The sequence below is a fragment of the Dermacentor variabilis genome, chromosome 7 (genome assembly GCF_050947875.1).
Source record: "Dermacentor variabilis isolate Ectoservices chromosome 7, ASM5094787v1, whole genome shotgun sequence".
Lineage (NCBI taxonomy): Eukaryota > Metazoa > Arthropoda > Arachnida > Ixodida > Ixodidae > Dermacentor > Dermacentor variabilis.
The window spans coordinates 67,182,018-67,204,954 of NC_134574.1; the positions used below are offsets into that span (position 1 = coordinate 67,182,018).

Here is a 22,937-nt window from a genome sequence, read left to right on the forward strand (position 1 = left end):
ACGCAGAATGACGCGACGGTTCAAACGGCGAGAGCTGTTGTGACTTAGCGCTCGAGGTGCCGCAGTGTGCAGACGGCTTCCCGGAAGTCCTCGTAGAAGTCGGGGCCGGGGGATGGCAAACCGAGCCTGGAAGGCAGCCGGAGCCTGAAACTTAGGAGGAAGTGGATATCCAGCTGGATGACCCAGATGCCCGGCATGTCGATGCAGAAGTTCCAGACACCTTACAACCGTTGGACGTGTGCCGGACCCCGTCCAACCGCGTCACTCACCTTAGTACAGTCGATGCTCTGGCAATGGCATGGCTGGGCTCGGTCGTCCGCTGTCACCAATTTGCGGGAGACGGCGCGCAGAAGTAGCCGCCTTGACCACGGTTTATTTAGGCTGACCAGCCATGGTACCGCGCCCGTTCAGATAGAGCGCCAGCATGTCCTACTCTCGCCCTACATGCCCCTGAGCCATCTTATTAACCGGTTCTGGAGGCGATGGTCGTGCCGCTGCAAACTGTTAGACGGCTGGTTGATATCGACGCGTAGCATTTCATTGACCTGTTGCTTTATGGCTTCTCGTTCTCGAGTCGAACACGGTGCAGGCTCTGGCGGAGTAAATAGTTGAGCGCTTTCCTAGGTTATTATGCGATTGTCAAAATACGGGAAGTTGGGAAGGGATCGTAGCTATTCATTATGAAACTGCAGCACGCACAACAGACGAGGCACAAAGCGAAGGTAAAACACATGCGCTGTCTAATTTTTCGTTTTGTGACCCGTTTGTTGTGCGTGCTGCAGTTTCATACTGAATATTATGAGACGCTTAGGCAGTGGTTTGCTTCAAATCCTTGATGACGACGAAAAGCAGCCTGTGTACTAATGGAGGAGATTTTTCAGCTGTTTTTGCTTGCGCTTGAGAACACGGGGATTATTATCGCAATCTCATTCAGGAACACGCACTGTCCTTGTAGGTGGAATCCGAGAGGATAAACACATCGCTGACTGCAGTAAATTCGTCCATGTATGGGGTCGTTGTGCCCTTGTTGAGGGGGTTTATATACTTGGCTGAAGTTGGTCAACTTCCCTTTTGCTTTCACTCGGCGCAAGTGCACGATAACCCTGGAGACGCTGTTTTCAAGATCTAGAAGTAGATATTGTTCGTTCTCGAAGATGGATTCGATTTATTTGGCTACTTCCGTACCGACTGAAATCATGATGGTTACTTGATCTTCGAGTCTTAGCCCCGACTCCTTTCAGGCGGTATCACTTCGTCCGTGGACAACGTTATCGATTTGAATCTCAGTTAAAGACCGCGCAATTTTCGCTTAGGAAGTACGTACCCAAGAAACCGCACCGCGATCAGTGTGGCAAGTTAAAAGGCGTCGTGGGTAAACCTTATGAACTGTAACCCTTGACGTGTCGATTCCAGTCGGCGTAATTGCGTGTCCTCCAGGTGTCCCGGTTAAGGGACCCTACCATGCGGCCTTAACTTTATTCAACTTGCCGTCGAAGGATCCACTCATGACGGAGTCGTCGGCCTGTGTGTCCACTAAAGTGGTGACTTCGTGGCCGTTGAGAAGCACGTAAAGGTCGGTGGTTCGTGGTCTTGCATTACAGTTATGGCGTGGCATCGGGTCACGGCTGAGTCGCGTCGTCCTGCTGTTGTTTCGTCGCGTCGTCAAATCGTATTTAGGAGGCGATTTTCTTGGCTTCAATGACGGGAGCTCTATATTGCGGTGTTGTCGAGGTGTACCTTGCAACGACGTCACAAGAGGATCTTCGGCCTTTCCAGGAAGAGCAAGTGCGCCTCGATTGGTTGCTGCATCTAGTTTTCAGCGTTTAGGCTCACATACCAACCACGGGTCGGGCTACTCTACTGTCCGCACAGCAGTGAGAGTTAGCGACCTGGTGACGGTGATCGGAAAGGTCATCGAAGTCTCCACTGAGTTGCAGTCAGGTAGTCGGAAATGTCACGCGGTCGTTTACGTTGCTGCGGACGTGGCGAGTTAACGGCGGGTTCTCTTAGTTTCTAGACATTACGGTATGGGCATCGGTGGTATACATGGCCGGCTTCTTCACAGTGATAGGAGAGTGGGTGGTGGCCGGGGGCTCGCCTCACGTTTGTCTTTCTCGGAGCGTTGCGCGGACTGACCGGCGTGTGGGCTGGCGGCGGCGACAACTGGCGACGTAATAGCTGCGTAACGGGGGCCTGCTGCAGGCGCGGACGGGGAGGGCGAGCGACACTGGTGTAGGTGACGACTTCCGGCTGGAGCTGCGGCGTCTAAAGGACTTCAAGTGGCTGTTGGATCTCCTCTCCGACTCTCAGAAATTTAGGCTGCTTCTAAAGGAACATCCTGCGCAGTTCTTCAAGTACAACAGATCCGATGCTTTCTCGGAGCTCGTCGGAGCCTACAGTGCTTGGATGTCGTGCTTCCACGAAAGTAGATGGCTGTTATACGGCCGAATGCGCATTTCAAGTGTCTTCTGGATGCCCAAGGCTTTCGTTAAAAAATCTGACGGTCTTGGGCGGATTGTGAGCCAATTGAGCGACAAGCTCTTGCTTCACACCAAGCACGAAGAAGCGGAGTTTCTTGTCCTCGAACATCTCGTTGTCGGCGAGGCGGAAAAGACAGCTCATCTCTTCCGTGAAGATCGTGATAACAAGGCACCATCCTACCTGAACAGATCAGCCTTTTATCCTCGCATACACTTTCTTTAAATACACCTTTATTTCGCACACTATAGATCACTGAAATTTGTCGCCTGGCTGTGTTCCGGAGTTACCACTTGAAGGGTTTCTAAAATCTTACAAATGTTCGTGCGGCGCACATCGTTCTAATGCATTTCACTGCTTTCTACTATGCTATTTCGTACCTTGGTGTTATTACCTGCTATGGCCCTTATTTGGGCCCGCGTATGCACAAAATAAATAAATAAATAAATCTACCAAAGTGCTCCAGGTGCGAGGGTGACGAAGCTCTCGTCCATGTGCTGTTGGCGGAGTAACTGGGACTCTTCGGTTATCCGTCTGTAACAGTGCCAGACGGCCCGAAGCGGTGCTTTCAGCGAATGAGAGCTGAATATGTAGCATCTCGAGCAGTCTAAGACAGTACGGACGACAAATCGAAGGCACCCAAAGCGCGCGGCACTCCATCCTGTCACCCCTCGCGAGGGGGGAGTAGGAGTGTCGGCTTTTAGACTACATAACTTAAGAATGGCACATGAGAGTTGCTAAAAACATACACACCGTGTGACATTGTGGGCCATTTGGTACAGCATAGTGGGAAAGAAATGAGGGTAGAGAAGAGAGACGAACAAACATGCAGCATTGGCATTGAGCCGATTATTTATTGAAAATTAACTTGGCAGACATATTGAATGAGCCGCACATGCTGATTTTTTTTCTCCGTTCGCTACGTAAAGGAAGACACACACAGAGTGTCGGAGCGAAATGTTTTTCGTTCTGGTTTTAGTATCCTTCCACTGAAAAATGTTGCGTCCCGGTTCTGCTCCAGAACGAAAAAAAAATGATTCGTAACGGTTGATAAGGGTGTTGGTTCGCACGTAAAAATTGAAGCAATGTTACCATAAAGACATTATTTATTTTTCTCTGTAAGTGAATTCTGAATTTTGAGATCATGTTCAGTGCCTTTAAGCACAGAGAACGATCTCAGACGCAGCAAGTCATCGAGTGCACTCGTCGAAATGCGAGACCGCTGTTCCAATACCACGAACTTCGATGAACATAAACGAACAGTAATACAAAGGTAACAGAGCGTTGCAACCGTAGAAAACGAAACGACAACCTCTTCAGCGCTCAAGCCCCGGGTTCTGCTACGATGCCGATCTGCTAGTGCACCGAGCGGCAGGCTGGCGTTAGTGGAGCGCGAGACCACCCGTCGCTCGCACTATCCTCGGCCTGAGATACACGCTTATGCGGGCCTCTGAGATACGCGATAATTCTGACGCTGCCTGAAATTGGTTGTTTCGGATTGCCCACTTGCCCCTTGAACCGAAAACCGATCAAAAATATTTCAGTTTCCCTCAGAAACAAGATACTAAACTTTTGGTACCGTTTACGCACCGGTCAAAAATATCGCTCTCTTTTTTTTCGTTTTTTATTTTTGTTTTCGTTTCGCTCCGACACACTAGGTACACGTAGCCGGAATGCAAGAGCAGTGTAAATTGTGAAGTAAGACTTCGCGCGACTGCCCAGAACTACACTGCTGGGAGCGCCGCTCAAATGAGAAAACGGTTGATGTGGCTGGCCTTTGCTAAAGGCATCGTAGGTTCAACGATGGCAAGCAACGGAGCACAACTACTGTCTCAGGCATACTTGTACGTAACAAATAAAAAGTAATTAATTGCAATTGAATACGCGTTCTGACCGTTTTGTAATTTAACGAATACTTTGGTTACTCGTTTACGCTCACTGTAGTTGAATTATATTTTTCAGTAGCGTATTACATGCGACCAGCTACACTTCTCACGAAACACAGGATGCAGCCTTGAACACTTGAATTTGTCGAACAATACGGCACCCAAATGGATGAAAACATGTACTTGGGTAACATCCTTTCAATAATCAGAGTCCTGCAGCTAGGCTTCGGTTACCTGGACATGGCAGGCTACCACTTTGCCCACCTCTCTTGGATGTCCGACCTCACAGCTTTAATGTTAGAATATATAGTATTGACACGTGTACTTGTCTTTATGAAGCGACGCGTTTCACCGCCTAAGAAATGTTATCGCACGCCGCAGGACGCGCCTGCATGTGTCGGAAGTTTCTGGAGTGTTATCGATGGCTCCATCCGCCGTCTGTCACGAAACCTTGTGAAAACTGATTGCATGTGTGCGCGACGCGAATAAAGTAGAACTTTGTGGAAGACACGCGGGTCCAAGCGATTAGTCTGGAGCATTATACGATTGATGTATAAAAGCCGACGCGCTTGACCCGTTGATCAGATTTTCGGCGATCGCCGACCGTGTTCGCCGCTATCGTTTTGCTATAATTGTAGCCTGTTTTGTGGGCACAGGTTCGCCCAATAAAAGTTAGTTTTGTCGTTCACAGTACTGCCACTGTGTTCTTCAACGTCACCACCCCGTGGCACCTGGTGGAGGTGCTTTACGTTCATGTACCGGACGCCCCCGACAAGCCGTAATCCAAGCCCGGACCGAAAAGACAAAGCCAATGTCGCCCCGGAACATCGAGCAAGTTGCCGGCTACAGCAACTGCCCCCGGAACACAGTCTTCTATCAGATACGACCAAGAAGACAGTCCAAGAAGATCGTCCAGAAACGACCAAGAAGACATTCCCAATGGCAGCCGCAGCGGCCCCTATAATTCTTCAGCAGCCCAGGGAACGACCGACGTTCCGTGGTTCCACATTTGAGGACCCGGAAACCTGGCTGCAGACGTATGAGAGGATCGCTACGTTTGCCGTGACATGTCTATTTTGCATTGGAGGACGCCGCCAAGACGTGGATCGAGAATCGAGAAGCCACCTTGGCGACGTGGGACCTGTTCCGAAGCGGCTTTCTGCAAACATTTACAAGCGTCGTGCGAAAAGAGCGAGCCCTAGCTATACTGGAGACCAGAGAGCAGCTGCCGAATGAGACGATCGCGATCTTCACTGAGGAAATGAGCCGTCTGTTCCGCCACGCCGACCCGGAAACGCCCGACGAGAAGAAAGTTCTTCTACTGATGCGTGGTGCAAAGGAAGAAATTTTCGCCGGAATGGTAAGAAGCCCACCGAAGACCGTCGACGAGTTTCTTCGTGAGACGACGACCATCGAGAGGGCACTATAAATGCGGAACCGGCGATTCGACCGCCACACCAAGCCAACAAGCTACGCCGGAGTTTCAATCACTGGCCACTGACGACCTGCGCGAGAACATCAGGGCAGTTGTACGAGAGGAGCTTCAGAAGATCTTCCCTTCATTGCAACCTCAAGTGGCTTCAATCACCGAAATTGTCAAGAAGTCCAGCGATCGCTCGGAGTCCCCGAGGTGCCAACACAATCATTGCAGGCCGAGCCAGAAGCAATGACCTACGTCGGCGTCACCCGCCGTCAAGGTCCCCTTCCACGACCGCGCCAGCGCCATGTAACGGCGCAATTCCGTAGACCACCGCCGCCGGCGCCAGCACGTCCACCCGTCGCCCAGCGCAGCTACCCGAGGAAGACAGACATTTGGCGGGCTCCTGACCGCCGCCCGCTCTGCTACCATTGCAGAGAAGCGGTTCACGTCTACCGACGATGCCAATACGGGGAGATGGGACTACGAGGGTTCGCCGTCAACGCTCCGCGCCCGCAGCAAGGTGAGCGCCCTCGCGATATTGCTGACTACCTCACCGCTACTCAGTGGAGCTCTCGACGACCATCGCGTTCGCCTATACCAGGCCGCTACCTGTCGCCGCAGCGCCGACAATACATTGGCCCATCCCGAGGCTGGTCAGCGAGCCCATATCAGGAAAACTAAAAGCAGCACCCGATGGAGGTGCGGTTGCTATTCGTCGAACTGACGAAGATCCTCTGCCGCCGACGAAGACGCCGCAGAAACCACCTCGACGACCTAACGACAAGCCGCCGTTCCGACCAAGTCTGGAAGCAAAGAATACGACGACGACAGACGACCTGACGACATCACATACCAGCCACAGGTCAACGCGACGCAGCCGTGATCCGACGCCAAGACCGAACTGAGTGGACACATCGCCGCCCTGTTGAAGAAAGTTAAGACTACATAGGAAGGCCTTCAAATTCGGACCGCTGAAGGACACCTCACAACGCTGACTGGAATGTGCACAGCAAGAATTACCATTCACGACCGGACTTACCCTGCGACCTTCGTTATCCTCCAACAGTGTTCACGAGAAGTCATTCTCGGCATGGACTTCCTGAACCAACACGGCGCAGTCATCGACCTGAAGTCGAAATCAGTATCGCTGTCGGAAGATCATGCGATACCGCCGGAGAGCCTTCCTAGTCACCGCACCTTGAGTGCGCTCGAAGTTCAAGTCAGCATCCCGCCTCGCTCGAGCATTGTTATTTCGGTCGGCACCGAAACACCCGCTGACGTAGAAGGCGCCATCGAAGGCGCCCAACGTCTACTGCTCGACCGTGAAATTTGCGTCGAAAGAAGGATCGCTCGACTGCACGGAGGAAACACGAAAGTGTTGCTGGCAAACTTCAGCCAAGAGTTAAGGCACATCAACAAGGGCACGACGATCGCATACATCGAGGAAATTCTGGAAGCCAGCAATGCGTTTGTCCTCTGGGATTCTGCCGCATCTACCCCGACGACCGTAGTTCCCGAGCCAGACTTCGACGTCAGTCAATTCTACCCGTCATTAAGCAGCAACAGCTCAGAAGTCTGCTTCGAGGATACAAAGAGTGCTTTTCGACGTCATCAAGGATTCGACGAACCCCAGTAGCAAAGTATCGCATAGTAACCGAGGAGCGTGCTCGACGACTCCGCCAGAGCCCTTACCTAGTTTCGACGCCAGAACGTCAAGCTATCAGGCAACAAGCCGACGAAATGCTGCGCGACGACATCATCCAGCCGTCGAAAAGTCCGTGGGCATCTCCTGTAGTCCTGGTGAAGAAAAAGCACGGAACCCTACGCTTCTGCGTCGATTATCGTCGACTGAACAAGATCACGAAGAAGGACGTGTACCCCCTTCCACGGATAGACGATGCATTGGACCGGCTCTGCAACGCTAAATAGTTCTCGTCGATGGACCTCAAGTCTGGCTATTGGAAAATAGAAGTCGACGAAAGAGATCGCGAAAATACCGCTTTCATCACCCCAGCCGGCCTCTACGAGTTCAACGTTATGCCATTCGGACTGTGATCGGCGCCTGCAACGTTCCAGCGCGTGATGGACACGGTTTTAGCAGGATTGAGGTGGCAGACCTGTCTCGTTTACTTGGATGACGTCGTCGTCTTTGCCGGAAATTTCGGCGATCACCTCAGGCGGTTTGCGACAGTACTAGAGGCCATCAAGTCATCAGGGCTCAATCCCAAGCCGGAAAAATGCCGCTTCGCTTACGATGAGCTTCTGTACCTAGGCCACGTAATGAGCAAATCTGATGTCCGCCCAGACCCGCAAAAGACAGCTGCCATCGCACAGTTCCAGCAACCCTTAGACAAGAAGGCAGTGCGTAGATTCCTTGGCATGTGTGCCTACTACAGGCGCTTTGTCAAGGACTTTTCACGCATCGCTGAGCCGTTGACACGTCTAACTAAATGTGATGTTGAGTTCAAGTGGGAAACGCCGCCGGCCGACACATTTGAAGAACTCAAACGACGCATGCGTCACCGCCAGTACTTGCGCGCTTCGACGAGTACGCCGATACAGAAATCCATACTGACGCCAGCAGCCTAGGCCTCGGTGCCGTTCTAGTCCAGAGGAGAAAGGGGGTCGAACAGGTGAAAGCTTACGCTATTCGGTCGCTGTCAAAAGCGGAAGGCAACTATTCTACGACCGAAAAGGAATGCCTCGCCATCGTTTGGGCTACCGCTAAATTTCGCCCTTATCTATATGGCAGGCAATTCAAAGTAGTCAGCGACCATCACGCGTTGTGCCGGCTAGCGAACATAAAGGATCCTTCAGGACAAGTGGCGCGGTGGAGCCTCAGAATACAAGAATACGACATCACTGTAACCTACAAGTCCGGACGAAAACACTGATGCCGATTACCTATCACGCGCCCCATTGACCCGCCGCCGCAAGGTGATGAAAATGGCGACGCCTTCCTTGGAATGATAAGTGCGCAGGACTTCGCTGAACAGCAACGGGCAGACCCGGAGCTAAAAAGCCTCGTCGAGTATTTGGAAGGGCACACCGACGTTGTCCCTGGGGCATTTAAGCACGGATTATCTTCCTTCACGCTTCAAAACCATTTGCTCGCGAAGAACTTCTCACCAGTCCGCGCCAACTACCTTCTTGTTCCGTCGGCGCTGCGTCCAGAAGTACTGCGAGCCCTACATGACGATCCGACCGCCGGTCACCATGGCTTCTTCCGGTATTACTGGTCGCGTCTAACCGCTGCCGTCGCCCGTTACGTCAAGACATGCCGAGACTGTCAGCGACGCAAGACACCACCCACAAGGCCAGCCGGATTACTACAGCCGCTCAAGCCTCCTTGCCGACCTTTTCAGCAGATCGGGATGGACTTGTTGGGACCGTTTCCGACGTCAACATCCGGAAATAATTGAATCCTCGGGGCAACGGACTACCTCACCCGCTTCGCTGAAACTAAAGCTCTGCCGAAAGGTAGCGCAGCCGAAGTGGCAAACTTTTTCGTCGAAAGCATTCTGCTGCGACACGGCGCCCCAGAAGTCCTCATCACCGACAGAGGAACGGCCTTTACAGCGGAGCTCAACCAATCCATTCTTCAGTACAGTGAGACAAGGCACAGGAGGACAACAACAACTGCCTACTACCCACAGACGAATGATCTTACGGAGCGCCTGAATAAAACCCTCGCCGACATGCTAGCAATGTACGTGGACGTCGAACACAAGACCTGGGATGCCGTCCTGCCGTACGTAACTTTCGCTTACAACACGGCGGTGCAGGAAACAACACAGATAACGCCGTTTAAGCTGGTTTACTGCAGGAACCCGATGACGACGCTCGACGCCATGCTGCCGCACGTCACTGACGAAGAGAATGTTGATGTCGCTAGCTACCTCCAGCGCGCTGAAGAAGCCGCACAGCTCGCCCGGCTACGGATCAAGAACCAGCAGCGCACCGACAGCCGACACTACAACCTCCGATGACGCTTCCTCGCGTACGAGCCCGCTGACCGCGTTTGGGTTTGGACCCCAATACGTCGACGAGGACTCATGAGAAACTATTGCGACGCTGTTTCGGACCCTACAAGATCATCCGACGTGTTGGCTAACTGGACTATGAACTCGTGCCAGACGGCATTTCGCAGTCACAGCGGCGCCGGGCACGATCCGAAGTGGTCCACGTAGTGCGTCTGAAGCCCTTTTACGCGCGCTGACGAACTTCCTTATTTTGGTGTTTTCATTGCTACGAGTGCTTTTCTTTGTTACTTTCGTTTGTTTGCAGCATCGCGTCGATGCTTCTTAAGAGGGGGGGTATTGGCACTTGTACTTGTCTTTATCGGGCGACGCGTTTCACCGCCTAACCAATGTTATCGCACGGCGCAGGATGCGCCTGCATGTATCGGAAATTTCTGGAATGTTATCGATGGTTCCATCCGCTGTCTGTGACCGAACCTTGTGAAAACTGATTGCATGTCTGCGCGACGCGACTAATGTAGGACTTTGTGGAAGACACGCGGGTCCCAGCGATTAAAGCCGGCACGCTTGACCCGTTGATCAGATTTTCGACAATCGCCGACCGTGTACTCCGCTATCGTTGTGCTATAATTGTAGCTTGTTTTGTGGGCACAGGTCCGCCCAATAAAAGTTAGTTTTGTCGTTCACAGTATTGCTACTGTGTTCTTCAACGTCACCGCCACGTGACAATATATTTAATATACAATGAATATAATATAGGGTGAAGAAAATTGGAAATTTCCGGGCGCAAGTTTCAATCATCTAACGCAAGAAAATGGTAGTTGGAGATCACTGGAGGAGGTCGTCATCCGGTAGTGGACACAAAAATAGGCTCTTGATAATGAGGATATCTCGGTATTCTTCCTAGAAGCGCTTTTACAGGGTACTGATGTAGTGATGAGACCTCCCTCTGAATTTATCTTCGCTTAGCGCATTCTATTACATTACTAGTATACACTGTAGTTATTTACCGTTAAACTAATATTTTTCGATTGGTCTGATCAGTGGCAAACCGACTCGATAAAACCTGAATCGGTTTTCATCGGGATGATATATACCTGACTCAGGTACAACTTCTGTGATTGTAACACATAAGCAATATGTTAAGGGCTGAATAATATGCAGCTTTACAATTAATTCCATACAGATTTAGCCACCTTTTCAAGGAACGCTTACGTTTGCTGCCACCCCTCACATTTAATCGTTTAAAACTACTGAAAGGCGCCTTAAAGGGAAGCTGAAACGGTTTTCAAATTCCATGAATTGCTGGGGTTGGGAAGAACAGACGTATTAATTTACAGTTCTGAAATCTTTTTCTTCGTTTTGTTAATATAAGGGGCGGAAATTGCTTTCTAAATCCCCCGCGGACACGCCCCCCGTCGCTTCCCGGAGTGCCGGTTGAGGAGACAGCTGGAGGAGAGAACCGGCGAGAGTGAAGTCATTCCCGGGGAGCGGGCCGGCGGACCGGCGTGCTGGCATGTGCTGGCGTGTTTTTTTCGGTAGTGCGCTTTACTAAACGACGCCACGAGAGATCTCCCGCGGCTGACGTTTGCTTTCTTTTGCGATTTTCGTGAACAGTGCTTCTTTTCTGTGCTGCGTGAGTGCCTACAGCCAAGGGCGCCCAACATGCCCTCGTTCTGTGCAGCATTCAGCTGTGCGAACACGGCCGGGCGAGACCATGTGGTGTTTCACATGTTCCAGAAGGACAAGAACCTTGCAGCGCAGTGGGTCCGTGCTGTGAGGAGAGAGAATTTCGTGTCGACGAAATTAACTGTGCTGTGCTCGGACCATTTCCGTGACAGTGATTATCATCGAAGCTTGACAACGATGCGGGCTATCGGTATTCCAATTACAGTGTTCCGGTGCCCACATTGATTCACTCGCCAAATGCGAACATTTGCAGCCATGAACGTCTGGTAACATAGCTTTAGCGTAGCCGGATAGCCTTGCGACACATGCGGAAACGCGTTGTTGCTAGTGTTGCTAGGCTTGCCAAGCGACATTCGACGTACGGTTGCAGTTAAGGTAAAATTACCGTGTCTACCACACGGCGGTGCTAAAGCTGCCTAATATCTGTATGACAACACTAGCATGCAGCACGCATACCGATTCTTGATCGAGCCACAATCGCAAAGTCGTCGAACCATAGTCTGAATATTGCACATATAACCCCCCTGGCCATCTCGATCTGGATGTGCATGATAAGCAACTTCCATGATTGTACCTCGCAGCGCTGTACGTGCACGCTTTGAAACGTGGCACTTATGTTCGCGATCGTGTATCAACACGCTAAAACCCACCGAACGTCAGCCAAGCAGCAGCAATGTGCTTGACATCGCGGAATTGCTCCCGTGTTTACAATCTAATGAGAATTTAGCGCTTCGGCATTCTTCCAGCAGCAAGTTCCCATTGACATTTTGGCGCGTTTTTTCTCCTGTCATTGCAACGTGCAGCTACACGAAACAACATACGTACGAGCTAATATTTCCAATGCGCGAGAAGGTCCACACATCGTTCTCGCTGTTGGCACACTCAACACCGTCGTTGACGCCATCGTTTTCTGTATCGGCCGTCGATTCGAACATGTAAGGCGAAAATACAAGCTGTCCGAGACAGCGAGAACGTTCCATAATCCTTACAACTCATCTGTGAAGCCAGGCCAGAAGAGCGTGCTACGCTCTGAATCGGCGGCGCCGACTGGTGATCCCCGTGAATGACGTCACAGCGGTCCCGACCAATCACGGGCAACAGCGGCGTTCGCGCGATGCCCGGAGGCGCTTGTGCGCGTTTTCTTGCAAAAATCAGCCGCTTGCGTTTGTTTCCGCCCTTTTCAAACTAGATATTCGTATTCAATGGACTAAAAACTGTAGAATGCTGCAGGGAACTCATTTTTTTCTCGAAAAGTGTTTCAGCTTCCCTTTAAGAAGGTCGACGAGATGTCGGCCGACAAATACAAATGGCTCTTCCATGACTCGAAAGCGATGGCCACTTCGAACGTTGATGCCAGAGAATAACCTGTGGACGATTTTTTAGTTCTTAGCTGGTTCTATTGGGAGCTCCTTCCCCTATAGCTCGAGCAGTAATGAAGCGCTGCGCTTCACAGAGGATGCATTGCGGCACCGAGTAATCACAATACGTACTGTGCACGAGGCGTCAACACACAACAACAACCCGCCGTGGCTGCGTAGTGGCTACGGTCTCACGCTGCCAAGCACGGGGTTGTGGGATCAAATCAAGGCCACGGCGGGCGCATTTCGATGGGCCGAATGCAGACACGTCCGTGTATCGTACATTGGGTGGACGTTAAGATCCACAGGTGGTGAAAATCAACCTGGAGTCCCCCACTATGGCGTGCCTCGTATATCATATCGTGGTTTTGAGACGTAAAATCCCAGAATTCATCACGTTACAACACCGTCCTCCTCTCAAGAGCGCACATCGAGTCAGTTTTCATAGTTGCTGCAGATGTATTCACAAGAAAACGAGACATTGCCGATAAAAAAAAATCGGGAATGGCGATCGTTAATGAAGATTAAAAAAAAGAACTGTGCAGGGATGCAAAGGACGCATTGAAAGAGTTACACCAGCTTGTTCTATTCACTGTATTTGTGCAAGGTTCATAAATGTAAGGAGCCAAGTAATCGATTACTTTTGACTAATCCTTGAATTACTTTAGTGGCGCAGTAACTGGTAACTGCAATCGGTTATCTCAATAAAAAAGTCAAATTAAATCAAATGAAATGTTTTATTTCCAACAAAATTTGTTGTCGGTCCTCCAGGCGAAAACCTCCGACATACAGCTTGAATGTGCCTGAAGGCCCTCACATGACAGCAGTAAGTCAACATATGGAAACACTATCTATTAGGATATACAAATACAGTTGGTCACATTTACATTAATTACAAAATATCACATTTCAAAAATACGTTTACAAAAATACGCTCCAATCTGTTTTCGAGTCAAGGTAGTCATGAGAACATTTTCTTTCTCAAATTTATTTAACAGTGAAGGTAGCATGTGTCTTAGCGACTGCATGCGGTCGTTTGTACGTCTCTATGATACCAACCAGCTGCCCTTGCTACGGGTACGCGCATCACTACTTTCATATTCAAGTCGTGACGTATGTTTTAAAGATGTTTTAGAATTTTTGGAGCCAAAGGAAAAATAATCCCAGTAGCCGCTATTCATAAAGGTTAGTTACTCGTATTATGTTATAACTTTCAAAACGCTGCGCAGTAGAATGGAAATAAAGTACATTCGCTACATGTCGAAGTGCTCATTTTTGAAGTTGAAAAAGTGCATGAAGATTTCGTTTCGTCGTGGTAGCCCATGCAAGCGCACAATTCAGATGCGATCCAAACAATGCATAACATATCTGCAACTTTCTCTAGAAAAAAATATGACGGCAACGGGACAATGCACCTGCGGCAGATGAGAATGATTTCATAACTAGTCCAATTTTATATTTCTAGCTCATATTTTCGGGAAGCGTAATGCCCAATACTTTGCATTTGATTAGAATCTCAGTGGGCGGGCCATCCAACAATAATTCTTGATTTAAATAAGACTGCCTCTTGCCTCGAATAATATGGCCTTTGATTTGGAGCTATGAAGTAATTGTAATTGCAACCGGTTACCCTTTCTTTTCTTGCAACGTGCGCAAGACTGATCAGACGTAAACCTGGCATCTCATAAACGGCAACCGGTGCTCGTATGTAGAGGCCAACGTTGTTTCGGCATCCTTTCAAGGCTTACCGTAGGACTCGTAGAACTCGACGATGCGGAAGAAGAAGTACAGCCCGTGTATGGGAATCAAGGAGGCGCCGATCTTGGCACTGCTCTTGGTCGTGATGTAGGCGGACACAGTGCGTGCCGACCACTCCAGCGACAGGAAGGGACCCAGCAGAGACACCGTCCACAGGATGAGGCCGCACGCCAGGCCCAGACTCGCTGCACAAACACCCGTGGCGCATTGTAGTCGGTGTCGTGAAACGAAGTACAAGCCCCCCCACTCGGTAATCGACCGAGCCATTTTTCGCCCAAGGAATGCGCACGGCGCACACTATTACAGACTGGGCCACGCGTTCCGAGCGCATTACGCACGCAACGCCACCTAGCTATGGCGACTGACTACACTCGGAAGACGTAAATTTCCACCGAAATTCCGGAACCCACCCGTTGCGGTGGCTAACTGCTGACAAGCACGAGGTCGTGGGTTCAATTCCCAGCAGTGATGACCGGATTCAAATAGCAATCAAATGCCAAAATTCCGTGCGTACAGTGCATTCGGTGAGCGTTGAAACACTCTGCGTGCTCAGAAATGCCCTCGACCACGCCGCCTTCATTGCTACCCATTGCGCAGCTTAAATCGAATCAAATTGCCCATAGAACAGAATATGCGAATAGTTAATTTGTTAAACAAGGCGACACCAGACGGGGAAAACGAAATCAAACGATACGTAATCTGAAGTAACATGATGTTTATGTTGGACCTAATTATGTCCATCCTGTTGTTACTGCACCTCGAGCGCTCCTTTGGCGTTGGCAGACCCGTGTTTGTATGCTGCTAATCCATTTGTTTATTTATGTATTTACTTATTTATTTATTCCTGTGATCAACCCGTTGGCATGGTTATCACGGGAGTGGGGTTCTGAACATAAAATACACATAAACAAAAGTAACTGTCAAGACCAACAACATACGTTTGGCTGAACGTGGAGAAATAGATTATTATTATTATTATTATTATTATTATTATTATTATTATTATTATTATTATTATTATTATTATTATTATTATACAGGCGAGAACACCGTGTCAGTGTTCAAAACATTCGGACCAGGATACCTAGCGAGTAGTAACTGTTTTTACACCGTGGTACTTTCTTGCTTTTGTTCTTTACTTGCTAATAGAAAAATTCCGGCAGAACCCATTTACATACCTGCCAAGGTTGGCAGGTTGAAATTCATAAATATCCCACTTCCTTGAGACAATACGAGGGGAGTGGGGGGGCAGAGAGAGAAATAGGAGGTGGAACAGCATCCTCGCATTTTTTTTCTAAGTTTTGCCTGAGCAAGCATCTTGTCTGGGCTACATACTCATTTTATTAAGGAACGTTTACGTTTAGACCCCACGCAAGAGCAGCAGTAAAGTGACATAGTGACTAGTATTACATTCATATTAGATAAGGTATTTTTTTTCACCAATCGCTATTTGCAATCTCGTCTTCTTAAGAAACATTTCTGAATAAGCTTGCTCGAACTAAGTAATCTTCTGTTTATATGGTGCCTTGCTCTGTCAAAAAGAGGGAGAGGCATGTACTGTCACAATATTTTAGCTTGCAGCTTTTACAAGGTCGCGCTGCCCCTCTTTCAAGCCTTTAAAGCATTCCTAAAAGCAGACTTTATTTTTTAGTAAAACATTACACAGGCATTCGTAAAATAGTTAAAGAACCTAAATTCGTAAACTTTGCGCAAAGTTAGGGACAGTAGGCCTGTGCTCAACTGTGATAATTGTCTAAGTTATACGATAGCCACCGTCCACACAGCACGCAAAATGACACAGCACGCATGACAGTGCGACTGTTTGGCTTTCTCGCCTCGGCCGCCAAGCTGACCACGCGTCTCTGAAGAACATTTAAACCTCCGCGCGCAAGCTGCGCATGCGCGTCGATACGATGTCACGACGGTGGCGGTGCGCTTCCGCTCTACTGTGGCACACATTGCGCATCCCTCCTCATCTATTGGCGTGACGCCGAGGATGCCATGCTGCAGGCTCAGATTCGATTCCTTGTAGGGGCTGCAGTTTAATCATTCTTTTAGATTGCAGCTCTGAAGCGCCCGTTTCTGCGTTGAGCGTCGGCGTGGCTCGCCGTCGTTCCTCGGCGTAATAGAGCGAACGAGCACAGGCGAAAGATGAAAGCGAACGTGGAGCGCAGCGGTAGATGAAAGAATAGCGCGCGATGGGGGAAAGGGGAGAAGGAGGCTACAGGGAAAGCATGTGGCGAAAGAAAGAGCATGAGGGGAGGGTGAAACGGCCCACGCGTGCGCCGAGTTGCCGGCGACCACGTCAACCGGCGGGGAGAGCTTCGCTCCTTTTGGGCAAAAAGTCCATGCATTGCGCATGCGCGGCTTTGATTCGGCGAGTGATTTCAACTGAGTTGCGGCTGCGCCCTCCCCCGTGGGATTTGCATTGCGGCTCCCTCTCTGCACACTTCTTTTTCTGACTCTCGCTCGCGCGCCCGTGCGAAAGCGCAACCGCCGGACATCTGGCGCGACTTCGAGGTAAAGACGGCGCCTGCTAGTTGTACGCGTCTACCGCATCTAATCGAAGTTAGTACGTTGCATTTGCCGCGCTTGCCCTTTAAACGTCTGGAAGATCTATATATGATTAGTGGTTTTAACCGCTATCACTAACATCTGTTTTCTTTATGGCTGGCTAACTATGTGCCTGTGTATGCAACCTCATAGGCACCTTTGTATATCTGTAGATCCACCGTAGCACTCTGGTATATATGTGTGCGTCACTAATTTCACGCCTCAACAAGCTTGCTCTTATGCTTAGGTGGTAATAGAGTCCCTTTCAGTAAATATGAAGCCGCGTTTCAACTCACCCGCAGATAGACTAGTCTGCCTGATGCGGCACCCATGAATGTTAGGCCGTTAGATGAATTTGAAATTTCAAGAATTGGACCGCATCCTTCGTGTCCAGGTGTGGCCGAATCGCCGTACGTTTGACTATGTAATCGCAAATTTTTGCATCAGTGCGCGCATTAGAGCACAATTTATTTTATACGCTTTCACCATGTTTAGCTTTCATTAATTAAATTTATTTTGCTCAAATTTAATTTTGGCGACCACAATCATGGGGACTAATGAGAACAATTTAGGAATACACAGTAGCCAGTCTGTGAACTATAATTTTTGACATTGTAGTAGTATAATTGTCTCAACCCGAACAGGCCGAAGAAAGGCAAATGGACTAGATTCGTTGTATTATCGAATAAACACATAGTGTAATTCGACGTGTTACACGGAAATCATGCATGACTTATGCGTGCATATCGTGAAGTATGTACAAAGGTATTGCGCTTTTTGAGCAATACTAAAATGCGCATATGCTGAGCACAGCGTTGAGTTTCCTTTAACAAATGCAGCGCAAGTCTAGATAACTCCCTACATCCAGTAAACCATTAGGTACGTTATCTACCACAAAATGTCATTGGCGGTGGTGGTACAAGCTGGTTTTTAATGTGCGTACACATAAAAGAATTCAGTGAAATGAACGAAATAAATATAAATAATAAAAGTCCGTTAAAGTGCAACCAGATAAGATAAATTGTACTCGAAGTAGTAATCTGATGCCAAAGTCAAACGTACGGCAACTCTGCCACACCTGGAAATGAATGATCCTCTCGAATTCATGAAATTTCAAATTCATCTAACGGCTTAACATGCACGAGTGCCGCATCAGGCAGACCAGTCTTACTGCGGTTGAATTAAAACGCGTATTCAAATGTACTGAAATGTACTGTATTAGTACCTAAGCATAAGAACAAGCTTGTTGAGACGTACCTAGCGCGGAACAGTATACTCTGTCGCAATTAATCACGCGCGCGCATCGACCGGAGTGTCACGGTGGATGTACAGATATACACAGGTGCCTGTGCGGTCGCATGCGCATGCACACAGTTGACCGGCCGTAAGGAAGACGGATGTTATTGATAGCGGTTAAAACCACCACTCATGTATAGATCTTGTAGATGTTCAAACGGCAAGCGCGGAAGATGCAACTTACGAAGATCCGATTAGACGCGGTCGACGCATGGAACGAACAGGCGGCGTCTGCCCCACGAAGTTGCGCCAGATGTTCTGAGGTTGCGCGTTGGCTCAGAAAAAGTAGGGTTAAGCGAGGGAGCAGCAAGGCAAATCGCACGGCGGAGGGCGCAGTCGTAACGCAGTTGAAATTCCCCGCCGAATCAAAGCCGCGCATGCGCAGCCGACCTTCCGCCCGAAAGGAGTAAAAAAAAAAGAAAAGATCGCCGTTCTTCCAGTGCGTGAAGATGGTCGAACAGCTACGCTGTGTTAGTGAAACCGAGTGTTACACCATGGAAATCACACTTCGCAAGCAATCTATATTGTAAATCTTTTGTTTCCCCATTATTTCACCTAATTTTGGCTTTTGTGCGCATTGCGTGGTGAGCATGCTTTAGGAGTACGTTTTTTCTGTAATTATCCCTGTGTTATCGTTCTTTTTCTTTTTATTTTCTTGTGCGTAAGATTCCTGTGGCGCGCAGCTAGAAGTCGGCCCTGCGACGACGAGCCCGTTCACAAGCGAACTCTCGTTGACGCTTGCCGTAGGCACCTTCTTACTGAGTACGCCCTACTCGTGGTCTTCCCATAGTTGTAGCTGTGATGTAATGCCCGGAACCGCTAATCCTAAGCTCCGTATATTGGACGCAAGGCCAAACACTGGAATGCGGGCGCTGCAATCGCTTCGAGGAATGATTGGATTGGTTTGACAATTGACGTCTTTGTGTTTCTTAATAAGGTTACACACACGTTCGGCTGCGACAGCGAGAACCTCAGTAACGGTATGCCCTCAGTCCACCGCAATCGGCTGAGTTAGAAGTCTTGACTTCGTTCGGTGGCGTGGTTAGCAGCACCCGCCCGGCATTGCCGCTTGCCATTCTTCAATATTAAAGGGGTGGAGACATCAAAATTTTCGTTCATGCGTTTGTTAATTCAATCGTTGCGTCATGCTTCAGGGAACACGATACACACAGCGGGATTCATATATATCCGATAAATAATTTAATAATAGCATTATTATGCCGAGCGATTTCGGTTTCGGTTTGTGGGCTCCAGTGGATGCTATGACGTCACAGAGGAGGAAATGCAACATGGCTTGGTCACGTGGGCCACAAAAAATAGTGACGTAAAATTATGCTGCGTCGTCTGCTCGCGCATATGCGTGCTCTGTCAGCAGAGGTCAACAACTGGCGATTCGAAGTGCATGTCGCGATTATTATAATTATTGCGAAGAGCGACAACAACGGTAAGAAAATATTGCGGCTTGTGAGAGTCGGTGATTCATTCCGAAGCGCCGTAAGCTTTAGCTTTGAAGTGAACCGGAAAAGGCCTAGTGACGATATCGGCGGCGCCGAACGATCAGAGGCGGTGAAGCTGCCGTCGGTGCCAGAGTGACCACTCCTCGGTCGCTGATTGGCCGCTTCGCCGTACGGCTGCCGCACAAATGGGTCCTGGGCCCGTCCTCCCTACGGCAAGAAAATCTCGCCGTTCGCGAGCGAAGGCCGCCGTCGCACGCGGGCCCGCGAACGGCAAACGGCGTTCGGCGAGTTTCCGTGCCGGTAACATGGGCGGGCCCTCACATTGAGAAAGGCCAAGCGAACGAGAGACCGCTCCGAGCTGCCGAACTATGCGACTATGCGAGGAGAGAAGCGGACAACACGAACGCCGCATATCCTGGTCCCTTTCGGAGTCGGCCGGCTAGTGTTTACACTCAAACGCGTCCGCACGGCAACTCGCCGCTCGCAGTTTGCCGTTCGCGGGCCACCGTGCGGCGTTCGTGTTGTCCACTTCTCTCCTCTTGTGTCCGTGTCGGCACGCCTTACCCCTTCTTTGCATTAAGAAAGGCTTTCTATATGCCTGTAGCTCGGTCATAGTGGAGGCTATGCTCGGTCGCTCGGCTCAGCAGGCTCCGTAATCGGCATTTCATCTCTACTCATCATACGTCACGTTTTTGTGCTAGGGTTCTATGACGTCAATATTTTCGTTCCTCCTCTGTGACGTAGTAACTGCCGCGCTAGCGATGGGTCTCGACTACGAGAAGGAGTTTTTACTGACTTTTTGGAGCTGAATTAAAATTATTTTGAAATGTTTGCAGCGTCCAATACCTCGTTCTGGGTGTCCTTGCTTACGGAAGCAGCCTACAACATGCTTTTTATAGCCTCAAAATTTGGTGTCCCCACCCCTTTAAGTTGTTTCAAAATTAAATCTATTCGTTACTTAAGACAATGGATGGCTCATACCCCCTTAAGCAATTACTCTTACCCCCATAAACGCGGCCTCCCCGTTACGACGAGAGAAGTGAAATTCTACGCTGGAATAACGAGCAGCAACGGAGCCACCTGTGCAAGACGACGACGACGCTCTAGCCATTGATGATGAAGATAGTTTTAGTGAACTCCTACAAGGAGGGCACAGGGTCCGCGTACACACCTTCACTGTAAAAAGCTCTCTCCGTCCGCGCCCAAGCGGACGATCTCATCTGTGCTTCTGAGGGGGAGGGGGGGGGGGGGCGTGCGAAGGCCGGCGTCAGGTGGAGAGGGCTACGCTCGTCTACAGTGCTAGCTCCTGAGGTCAGTGCGCGGAAGCATCATGTGTGACGTGTATCACTTCTCCTGCCAGGGGCGATGGCGAGCGGCTACGAGTGAGGCTCGACGTGACACACCCTTGGGTGTTGTCTCCGCTGACACTAGTGGCACCATTTGCCTTCGACGAAGGGCCGCTCTCGTCGTGGGTGGAATGCAAGCGTGACAAAAGAAGTGTAGTGCCGCGTGCAACACGGGCTGCGCGGATACGATGGCTACGACGATATGGCGCCAGAGCAGCGCGCGTCGTTTTTAGGTAAACAAAGCGCGCTCCTCACAGCGTTCTCTTCCTAATGTAAACATATATAATCGCAATACAAGATATTGACCCGCGAAATAAAAACACGTAGAGAGCTGCGCTCAAATTTCGCATTAGTTAGCATCGTAATCATCGGTGAATTACTTTTGTGGTCATTGTACTGAGGACACATATACAGACCTAGGATAGTGTAGCCTAAAAAGTGGTCTCGCATTTGAAAACGTACCGCGAACGTGTTGAGCAGCAGTCTCTTTCTCACCTGTCAGTTGCTCGGCCTATTATCATCAGGGGCACACACGCTAAAACAGTGGGACGAGAGACCCCTTCGGCTAGTTGGTCGTACACGTTAGGTTAACTGAGCCAAACGAAGAAACGACCGCAAACACACACGACACGTGGGCAGACGCATCCCCGAGTGTCGTTTGTGTCCTTCTTGGTCGTTCCTGTGGCGTGGCTAGCCCCTCTGCCTCCTGCCTTTTCTCGCAACGCTTGCTGTCGCCCTAATGAAACTTGCTCGGACAGCGTGCTCACCGGTGTCGAAAAAGAGCGAGGTGAAGAGGCCGATGAGGATGTATCCCGAGTTGAAGATGAGCATGGCTGAGAAGACGATCATAGGGTTGGTGCGGAAGATAAAGGCCAACCCGTGAGGACCGTTTACTTGGCTCATCATGGCAAGCAGCAGCATGCTACCCAGTGTCCACGTGGTCATGCCGCACAGGTAGTGCACCAGCCAGAACCAGGTGCGCGGAACGCCCATCAGCTTCGTGAACAGCTGCAGCACGTTACGCGCGCGCCACCGACAGGTGATAGCACTGAAAGGTTTTGTAATCTCGTGGGGGGCTGCGAGCAAAGCCCCCCACGCTGCAAGATTATTCGCTCTTGTGCGTCTCAGCCTTCTCAACCGTTCACCCACCACCATGGATATAGGTATTAGCTTAAGGCTATTTTATATAGCGTCATATATGTAATATAGGGGATACGTCATAGTTCGAAAGTAAGGCCTCCTATCTCGTATAAGCGCCTAGACGGAAGCGGCCGTACAAGAACGTGGCGAAGCGACCCATGCGTCTTGCGCCACGTTTTGTCAATTGCAGCTGATCGAGAACAGCCCACACTTGTTTTCTACCTTTCATGTATTATGTATTACGCCTAACAATGCCATCAAAGAACACGTTTCTTCTATGCCTTCAATTATAGAGAAAAATCCGCGACTTGCGTGCTGGCAGCATATTCATCTAAAAGGAAACATTCGCGAAATCCCAATTGACTTGCAAAGACAAGCTTTCTTACGACGTTTACTTGAACATAGTGATAACTTCACCGCACCTGCTTGCAATCAAAGGGGGGCTCAGTGAGGCATACGGTAAAGAAAAGAAAGAAACAAAAGAACGCTAATTCGCGGATACAATTTCTCCCATGTAAGCTGCATTGATATACGATCTTTTACGATAAGCGTTCCGCTGCTTGTATTTTGATCTTA

General features: G+C 49.7%; 1 protein-coding gene across 1 annotated transcript in view; it reads right to left on the reverse strand.

Annotated features, from left to right (window-relative positions):
• The window catches only part of LOC142587497 (phospholipid-transporting ATPase ABCA3-like), a 130,810-nt gene extending 108,588 nt beyond the window's left edge, over window positions 1-22,222 (reverse strand). Inside the window, exons 1-2 of the mRNA XM_075698551.1 lie at window positions 21,989-22,222; window positions 14,560-14,754 (exon numbers count right to left, since the gene is read on the reverse strand). Of these exons, the coding sequence (XP_075554666.1) occupies window positions 14,560-14,754; window positions 21,989-22,214 (421 nt within the window). The 5' untranslated portion in view covers window positions 22,215-22,222. The remainder of the gene's footprint in view (window positions 1-14,559; window positions 14,755-21,988) is intronic.
• Between the last annotated feature and the right edge of the window lie 715 nt (window positions 22,223-22,937).